The 10,343-nt window shown below is 37.8% G+C and overlaps 1 protein-coding gene across 3 annotated transcripts in view; it reads right to left on the bottom strand.

Annotated features, from left to right (window-relative positions):
* LOC107702627 (nicalin-1) overlaps nt 1-9,437 on the bottom strand; it is a 12,872-nt gene extending 3,435 nt beyond the window's left edge. For 2 of the 3 annotated variants that reach the window (XM_016504997.1, XM_016504996.1), the window contains exons 1-10: nt 9,163-9,437; nt 7,256-7,446; nt 7,029-7,173; nt 5,425-5,519; nt 4,293-4,373; nt 4,117-4,220; nt 3,077-3,165; nt 1,594-1,733; nt 1,277-1,497; nt 1,080-1,167 (exon numbers count right to left, since the gene is read on the bottom strand). In XM_016504997.1, the coding sequence (XP_016360483.1) occupies nt 1,080-1,167; nt 1,277-1,497; nt 1,594-1,733; nt 3,077-3,165; nt 4,117-4,220; nt 4,293-4,373; nt 5,425-5,519; nt 7,029-7,173; nt 7,256-7,446; nt 9,163-9,325 (1,317 nt within the window). In that variant the 5' untranslated portion in view covers nt 9,326-9,437. The remainder of the gene's footprint in view (nt 1-1,079; nt 1,168-1,276; nt 1,498-1,593; nt 1,734-3,076; nt 3,166-4,116; nt 4,221-4,292; nt 4,374-5,424; nt 5,520-7,028; nt 7,174-7,255; nt 7,447-9,162) is intronic. The other variant, XM_016504998.1, reaches the window with a different exon arrangement.
* Between the last annotated feature and the right edge of the window lie 906 nt (nt 9,438-10,343).

Below are 10,343 nucleotides of genomic sequence, written 5' to 3' on the forward strand. Positions count from 1 at the left end.
GGAATATAAATCTTATTTATTGTCTTATGTAGCATGATGCTACAGTGGTCACGTAACACGAGCTTTCGGTCATGTAGTATGAACGGACATCTGCATATGATTGGAACTCTACGCAGCTCCCGCGCTACTCTCCATTGGAAATGAATGACTTCCGTTCTGTCTTTTGTCGGAGATAGTGGAAAGCAGTCTTGAAACACAGTGGAAACGCTAGTATGACGAGGATCTTTTTCATTTTAAAACAAAAACGCACCAGGTTAAATGTAGCCTTACATCTATGGGGGCTGGGACGCATTCACACTACAGCCTCACATGTGAGCCACATCTCTGAGTGTAACCGGTGTAAACTAGTTGGTGTGTTCGACTTGACGCGGACCGATCGGTGTATTACAGGTACCACGAGAGCAGACTGCTCCAAACGCTTTCGAATCGCTCTCGCAGATGTCAAAACACTGATCGATCTGCGCCGTGCCGCTTCTAGTCGAACACACCTAGTGCTGCATGCTTATTGGCTCACTGGCGTTGATGAGATTAACCCCTTAGTTATCGAAGTTTGGTACCGAATGACGAGACGTTTTTCGATATTCGGTGGTATCGAGGCAATTCGGTCGGTGCCTAAAAAGTATCGAACTCGATACCCAGCCCTACTCAATGATACTAAAATAACACTCATACATTACAAATATATTCCATCACAGTATTTTAAAATTGCAATCTATATCAGAGAAGGGGGAAAAAAAAAAAAAGTAAAAAAAGCAAAATGCAAGCAGATTTGTTTTTCGTGCAGCATTAGATCAAGTAGATTTCAAATCGTGCAGCCCTACTCAATGGTTGAATTATATATTAATAATTAATATCATATAATAATATAATTTATGCATTTAGCAGATGCTTGAATCCAAAGCGACTTACAGTACATTCGAGCTATACATTTTTTACCAGTATGTGTGTTCCCTGGGAATCGAACCCACGACCTTTTGCACTGCTAATGCAATGCTCTACCACTGAGCCACAGGAACAGCATATTACATATAACAGAATATTACAGAAACAAAGGCTAATGTAGATAAATGGAACATTACCTTCTCCGTCAGGTTGTATATGACTCTCGCCAGTGCTTCGGCGATGACTTTAGTGTTGCGACTGAGCTTTGTCAGATCCACGTGAGGCCTGCCAGAAACGGAATCAACAGAAAGACGTCAACCAAACCAACCAATGGGCAGCGAGGGAGGGAACTAGTCGTCAGGGCGACAGAGAGAGAGCACCAATCATCACCCACCCAGCGGTGGCCTCTCCTGCCCCCTCCAGAGAGGACACTGACCGCATGTCCATGATGGAGTGGCGCTCGGGGCTGCGGTGGCTCTCCAGGTGGGACAGGGTGAAGGCGGGCAGGCGGCGGATGCCGAAGCGCTCATGCTCCCACGCCAGAGTGTCGTCGGCCAGGTTGATCTTTTTGTGGACCATTGAGAACTTCAGGTCGGGGTGCTGATGGGCCGCAACCTAAAAACAGGAGACAACGATGACCGGCTAATGGGGTTTGACGTCATGAGGAGTAAATAATGTGTTTATTTCTAGATGAGGAGCGGATAATCTTACAGTCTCTAGCTCTTTGAGAAGGGCGTGCTGTGGGCTTCCCTCTTTCGGTGGTTTAGACACGTGGAGGTGAAGGTTGTCGCTGTTACCCAGAGTGTCCAGACACAAAACAAATGCCACGTTGTCCTGGAGCAGACTGGAATCTGAAAGACAAGGGCGAGGTCAATACCTACCGTTTTACAAGACGTCTTAGCAGGGGTTCATGCTCACTTCTTTTCCATTCGAGAAGATTTTTTCTTTTTTTTCTTTGAATTTGCAGCTTATTATTATTATCATTATTATTGGTACCAAGTAACAATATTAAAGCCACCTTTGGGGAATTTAACTATGGAAAAAAAAAAAAAGTATTTTAGAAAAATACAAAAATATTTTTACAATTTTGGAACACAATGAAATTGTATCAAATTATTATATTTTCCCTTAATAAATGGATGTGAGGAGACAATTACAAGTAAAATGATCTAATTTGTTTAAATGCAAAAAGTACACTAGGTTTTTAGCTATTTCTGCTTCAAACAGTACCAATTTAATAATTTTGAATTATATATATTTCAAACTTTGGAATAAATGCCAAATATGCCTTATTGTTTAACCAAAATATCAATAATAACTAGAAAAAAAAGAATATTTTGCATAATGCGGGACCTTATGTCAATCATGTTTACACACTGCCTCAGAAACTTTTGCCCGTCATAAAAAAATTGGGATCGGGTTAAATTTTTTTGCCTTTTTCGCATCCGTAGCAAGCATTTTGAGACATGTTTTGACAATTCAGAGCCACATTACAAGCGATCGCCAAAATCCAGAATGGTGTCTAATCCACTTAATCTCGCAGCACAGTACTGTATAGGTCCTTGCACACACGAGTTCATGGAAATTGGTGGTCTTCTTTTAAATATGTGATTCCAGTATTGCTAGCAAAGCATCAAACTGAGCCACTGACATCCTGAAGTGTGTAAACGTGATTGACATAACGTTAGGTCGAAATTATTTTCGGACTCAATTATTCGGACTCAGTGTGCAAGGACCTTAACCAGAAAAAAACGTTATGCATAATATGGGGCTTTTAATTATAAATAAACCAGGACTTCTATTTTGAAATATCTATGCTTTACTACTTCCAGCTGCTCATAATAAACAGATTATGTAGCAAAAAAACATTATGCATTATACAGGACTTTTAATCATAAACAAGCCAAAAATACATGGGACTCTTATTTTGAAATGTATAAAATTTACTTTCAGCTGCTCATAATACTCTGATTGTTTAATTGAAATACCAAAAAATAACCAGAAATAGATATGTATAATACGAGACTTCTAATACTAAACAAGGCCGAAATACACTGAGACTCTTATTTTGTAATTGTACTCCATATAAACTATATTTGCTCTGCACGTTCATAAACATATTTTTTTAGCCACAAATATGAGTGAAATACTCAAACCGTCGAGCCCAGCTTAGGTTGTGAAGCAATATTCGTACCTGTGTGATCCAGGTTGTCCTCCAGCCAGCGTTTCGTGCCTTGGTAGTTAAACTTCCCGCCTCCCGACAAGAAAAACAGCAGGTTGTATCTACAAAAAAATACATTTTTTTATAAAGCACGCTAGGGCTGGGGGATTTTTCAGATTTTATCGATTAATTCGAATTGAATGTTTTGCCACGATTTTACTTTTTAGAAATCGAGGAATCGCGATTTAGAATATAAATATTATTAAACGTTAGAATTAAGACACTTTGACAATATGCCGGTATTAAGAGTAAAGAAAAGAACGAGCCAACCACGATTAACTGCTCACGTGTGACGCGCTCTGTGAAGGACCATAAATATAGCACACAGAATGCGCTTTTGTGTGGACAAAGATGCAACGCGAGCAGTGGAATAGGAAACACATGCAAGAAGATTGGAGTGAACTTCTTTTAACTTGAGCGCCGTGTTTTTAGAAAGCCGTTTCATGCATGAGACGCTGCAAGAGACGCGAGCACAACAGTCAAACATGTCCATGTTTACACAGAAAAACAATGGAAAAGCAGCGCAATCGAATAAATAAAAACTGTAATATGTAAATAATAACTGTAATAATAAAACACATAATATGTATAAGACAAGTTTGTACAGGATGTAGCTGTAGTTCATGCATCTTTTCTGCAACGATAATAATTAATAATAATAATTTATGCATTTAGCAGACACTTTTATCCAAAGCGACTTACAGTGCATTCAGGCTATACATTTTTTACCAGTATGCAAAGATATTTAACAAGTGATTTGTTTAACATTTACGTCATGTTGACAACTTCATGTGTAATGCACTTGGAATAGAATTTTCTTTAACTAGAGAAATAAAGAAAAAGTTACTTGAATCACGTTGTAGTTACATTTTCAAGTCGACTGGTTAAAAATCGTAAAAAATTGAGTATCGGTAAAACAGATTTACATTTTTTGCCAAATCACCCAGCCCTAAAGCGCACAGACAGAAATCAGTTTCAAAAGTCTGTTTTACAAAATAAATCATCAACGTTACCCTGCATGAGTGCGTTTGTAGGAGTAGAGTCTGGAAAACAGTCGCGCGAGCTCCAGCAGTATGGCGACGCCACTGCCGTTCGAGTCTGCGCCGTACGACAGCCACTGAAACAAAACACGCATCGAATATTGCAACAAATAACTCAGAAATGCACATAAAGAATGAAAGCAGCTTACCGGAGCAACTCCAAAAGAGTCGTAGTGAGCCACCAGGACGATAGTGGGCAGATCTTCTCCTCCCGCACCTGTGAGACGACCCTGGCAACACAATTCAGACATTACATGATAAGTGAGACGAAAAGGGCAACTAGCAATCTTGAGTAGTGGTCGACCGATATTGGTTTTTTGACAGCCGATGCCAATATCTTGGAAAGCAGGGTGGCCGATATAATTTTATTTATTTTAATTAATGTTTAAGAAATTTGAAAATGGATTAAAAAGTAAATGTGTTAAATAAACATACATATACTTTAGATGACAAAGTATTTTTTCACAAATAAATAAATATTTAATAAATAATATAATAAAAAAAGGTAGTAAACACTATAACCAACAGGGCACTCAGTATTCTGGGAAGTTTGTGTGCATTGGGATTTGGGAATCACATTTTTTCAAATAAAGCCAAGGTAACACTCATTTTACATACAGCACACAGTGGAAATGACATGAATATGGCAGTGGGCAAATGCATAAAGCGCAGCATAATTTGAAATCATGAGTTTAAAGTTTGTCGATCGCGCGTCTCCAGTGAAGCTGTCGCTGTCAGCGCCGTCAAAATAAAAGTCCCGCCTTGAATGCATCGGCCAAACAGGAAAACTTATCTGCCGATGCCGATATTTAAAAATGCCAAATATCGGCCTTGGTGATATATCGGTCGACCACTAATCTTGAGTGACACTTCCGTGAGATTTCACACTTTAAGAGTCAAATGCTGCACTGCCGAAGGGTTTATAAACACCTGACTGTCACTCAACTCAACTGTTGTTGTGTTGAGCATTAACTGGCTGACATTCTCAGATTAGTGTTATTAATGTCCTCTGAGCCTAAAACCGCTGCTAGAACGTTCAACACAATGGCCAAAAGTGGATGAACTACTTTTATGGTCCTTTCTTGAGTTCGACAGCTTCTGATCACAGTCGACTTTCATTGGATGACAGAGAGCGGCATGAACGTTCTTCAAATCATCTTCATTTTTGGTCCAGAGAACAAAGGAAGACACATGGGTTTGGAAGGACATGAGGGTGAGCATGTGATGACAGAAGCTTCGTTTATGGGTAAACGAGTCTGTTCTGGAGTGAGTTATACTCACCTCTAGACTAGTAATGGCCCAGTCACTGACAGCTTTACTCTGAGCTCCACTGGTCACCATCTGAAAACCGTTAGCTGTCGCTGTGTGCAGCAGCACTGGATGAAAACATAATAAGTTGAAGTATATTAACCTGGGCATTGTATAAGTACATAAATATACATAAAAAATGATCCACACACATTAAAACACATACACACTAGGGGTGGGACAGTATATCGATATGACGATATATCGTTGTCCTTCTCCATGCAATATCTGGCGCCAAATATCGATATTTTAATTACTACAATAAGGCGCTCTAAATAGATATTATTAATATTTCCCTGCTCCCAGTGTCTAAAAATGCATGGAAACTGTGACCGCGCCATTTCCACCTTCTTTCCAAAGCGCTCTGAGCAACCATGAACCGCGCTGTCTATGAAGATGGGGAAGCACGAGGAACCGAAGGATAAACAGATTTCCAGCCACTATATTAGCTCTACTGCTATATATATATATGTTTATGGAAATGGAAATGAAAACTAAAAAACTGCCCCGGAACAGCTACCAGCGTGGACCATAGGCACCGATCACGTTATTACTGCAGAGCGCATATTCAGTCCATGAGTAGCCTAAACTCTCCGCTCGGATCGCAGGTGGATTTCCCTCATATGAGTGAGAGAGAGCACTGCCGGCGCGTCCAGTTTTATGTCAACAAAACCGGATGCCCTCTCTCTCTCTCAGATACAATGACAAACTAGCTTCCAAAACTTTATTAACAAAAACGATTAAGATGAGTCATGGCACACATCACATGCTGTATTATATACCGACTAATAAATTACAGAACGTTTAGCAAACACGGAGGAATCAAATAAATAAATAAATAAAAGAGCTTCCATAGCATAACGTGAGGTAAACAGCAAAGATAACAAGCTTTTCAAAATGAAACAAAGAGAATAGTAAAACTAAACTTGCTGTCGGTGACAGTGCTTGCATGTTTTTTCCCCCACAAGAATACCAACATGTTCACCTTCTCTGGTTTAAGAAGCGGTCTTTACTTTGGCTTGAAAACCATCCATTGTTTCCTCAATATTCGCGTTATTTTTGCTGCGCGCAGTTTCGCACTCCTGCTGACGCGGCGAGTATAAACCAGGCTCTACACTCGAAGCGCTGCGCAGTTCAAACGAGTCGTGTGGTTTCGTTATGCTTTCAGTTTCGTTTGCCATTTGATGTTTCTCATATGCAACAGAAATGCAGCGCTTATGAGTTGACCAACGCGGTGGTCGCACCAGTGCGACCGCACACAAAGTTTAGTCACACAGGCGGAAAAAGTGGTCGCAGTCTGGAGCCCTACATATATAATTTATAATCAATAAATTAATATATGTACGAAATATGTTACTAAAGCGTATAAATAATTATTTGTATACATACATACATGCATTTTATTATAAATTATAATTTTTATATACATGTGCTATAAAAATAAGTTACATTTAAATATATAAATATGTAAATAAAGCATTTGTATTTATATACAATTCAAAATATATTTTAATATATATATATAAATTTGTTATTCTATATAAAAGTCATATTTTCCGGGCTGCAGCGTGAAGTACCTTCAGCAGCGGATGAAGACCCCTGTGAGGAAGAGGAGATCTGTGTTTGTGTGTAGATGGACAGCAGCTCTTCGTCCTCCAGAGCGAAGTACACAGGCACGATGGTCTCCGTGGCCAGCAGCTCCGGCTCCAACTCCATGAACTGCTACAGAAGACCGAAACACACCACAATCAGCCTCCGGCGAGCTGAACGTCCCACACACGACTCCAGCGGACGCCAGCGTTACCTGCACTATGTCCTGCGGCATAGTGGACATGTTCTGGGGCAGTATGATGACCACGGCCCCCGCCGACTGGCGCAGCGCTTTCTGATATTTCTCATAAGAGAAATCAGCGAGCCGCACCATCACACATCGACGGCTGAGCACCTCGGCATCCACCGTACGAGCCTCCGTGTTTAAAATGGCGTTACGGGAACCTAAAAAATGAATTTGGATTATTATAGTATGGGCAGTGCATTATTTACAATCGAAAAAGCCAACTGATTTAATACTGCATTATGATCATAGACATAAATGGCTTGGGTTTTGTTTTTGTTTTTTCAGTTTGACTGTCTTTTCAACTAAATATATCTGAAAAGTCCATAAAAACCTGTAAAACCAGTTGAGTCATGACCTCTTATGAAGGACACATTTGATGAGATGTTTGATAAACAGAGCTGGCACATCTTGAATTTGTAAAAACATAATTATTACTAAAAATCACTACTATACTACACTACACACTATACTACACTACACTACACTAATCACTACACTACTAACAGACTATCAAAAATGTTGGCCCAGCTAACCAATCACAGCACACACTGGCCCAGCTAACCGATCACAGCACACACTGGCCCAACTGAAATGAAGCTGAATTAAAATATAAACATTAAATGAAAAAAAAACTTAAAACTAAATGAAAAATGCCTTGGCAACTAACTGAAATAAATAAAATAATAAATGATATTATTTATGAATAAAAGCTATAAATAAAAACTAAAACCGACATGAAAAGAAAAAAATAAATAATACAAAATGACTAAAACTGAAAATGCAAAAAAATGAAAGCTACATCAAAATATGAATAAAAATAAAAACTACAATAGTGTCTCTGTGAGTATATATATACATAAATACTACTAAACTCAATTTCAATACGAGATATAATAATATTTTAATATGATGAATATTATTTTTTTTTTATCCCTCAACAGCTCTGAAATGTGTCACTAATTTGTAAGTTAAGATACCAATGTTTTGTTGGACAAATACTATGGTAATAACATAGCATTTCATAAAATACCTTGATGTACCATTCAGGATTATTATTGTTAAATACAACAAAAAATATTCTTTTTCCTGTTAATTGATACTAATCTTAAATAAAAATGTAAAATAAACATGTTTACTAAATAAGTTTAAATACTAAAATTACTAACTACATATATATATTATATACATATATATAAACTAAAAAGATATAGAATAAATAATATAAAATAAAATACAACATGAATGAAAAAAAGACAAATGCATAATACAAGTAGAAATTTTTTTTAAAAAATTTAATAAATACATAAAACATAATAATAAATAAATATATAATAATAATGTACAATAATATAAAATATGTATAAAATTAATGTATGTATAAATATATGTATTGAATAACAATGCATTAAAAACTGAAATATATAACTCAAAATATCAACAACAACAAAACATAATAGAATTTAAATAATACTACAATGCTTCACAGTGATATTTGTGTTAATCCCCAAGCAGCTCTCAAAGGAGTGACTAATGTTTTTCGGACAGGTACTACGGTAATACCACGGTATTTTCCTGAAGTAACGCGAACGTTACATGTAAACATCCCAGTCCACTTGTCAACGCTTGATGGGTTTGAACCTACAACCTTCCGTTAAGAGCCCTGATGAACCTTTGCGAGGTTTCAACCTATAAAAACCTTAAACCATAGTAATACCAGTCCGGGGTGTAACTGAAAGGCTGTAGGTTTGAACCCCAGCGAACGTTGACTCACGAACCACTACGCCACGGCACGTCCTAAACAGAACGACAGGGTTGTTAACAAAGCACTGTATGCGGGATTGAAGCGTGTCGTGGCGGTGTACGGTGTGTTTTACCGTAGGTTTGTCCCTGCAGGTCGTACTGCTGCATGCGGTAGACGCTGAACTCGTGCGCCGCTTCCGCGCGCAGCGGACACACCAGCACCAGAAACAGCACGAGACTCAGCGGGAACGACCACTTCAGCATGTTCTCCAACACCTCGCTGGCCTCCTCAAACATGCTGGACCCGGAGCGCTGGATTCCGACGCAGAGAAACCGAGAAAACACGGAATGAATGACTGACGGCGAGCGCTCGAGCTGTCAGCAGCCGCGGGGAGAGTTTCAGACAGGCGAAGTCAACGGACACCTGCACGCCTGCCTGTATTGTTACGATACTACCGTTTAATCGATGCACGTTTAGCTTTTTCTGTGACTGGTGTGGTTTAATACATCAAAGTAAGGATGTGGGGTTTTTAGGAAATAATTTTAATTGATGAAATCTTGTCCATGCGCCTCTTGTTGGGGATGTTTGGGGTCCTTCAGGAGAATTCAGGGACTGCCTCATCTGACCTTTTTCTCTGGTCAGATTTATTTGGTCTGTTTATTTATTTATTTAGCTAAACACACAGAAACTGTTATATGTGGGGAGTGCAGTGCAGTTCTTCATATAAAGAATAATTTAAAGCATTATTAATAAATGCATGTATCGTCCCTCATATACAAACTCTGCCATATTTAAATTAAATAATTCAATGTTTCTAAAAAAAAAATATATTTTTTTTTTTAATTCATTTTTATTTACCGGTCAGAATAATTAATGTGTCATAAAACATTTTTACTATCATTTATTTCTCAGCTACTAGAAAACTAGAAAACCTAATTTAATCTACAACATCTATCAAACTAGTGTTTTACTGGCTATACAAAACAATATGCTCCCTGATAATAAGAATGATAATAATAATAATAATAATGCCTAAATTAAATATTAGGCAATATTATTTCTTGGTTACGTATAAAACAATATTCTCCCTGAAATTTAATAATAATAATAATAATAATAATAATGTTCGAATTAAAATAAATTAAATATGTAAAAGTTACATTAAATAATTACAATTAAGTGCTCTTAAAGGGGTCCTATTATGCTTTTTCACTTTTCAACTTTAGTTAGTCTGTAATGTTGCTGTTTGAGCATAAAAAAGATCTGCAAAGTTACAAAGCTCAAAGTCCACTTCAAAAGGAGATATTTTATTTA

Source organism: Sinocyclocheilus anshuiensis, unplaced genomic scaffold (assembly GCF_001515605.1).
Source record: "Sinocyclocheilus anshuiensis isolate Anshui unplaced genomic scaffold, SAMN03320099.WGS_v1.1 scaffold802, whole genome shotgun sequence".
Classification (NCBI taxonomy): domain Eukaryota; kingdom Metazoa; phylum Chordata; class Actinopteri; order Cypriniformes; family Cyprinidae; genus Sinocyclocheilus; species Sinocyclocheilus anshuiensis.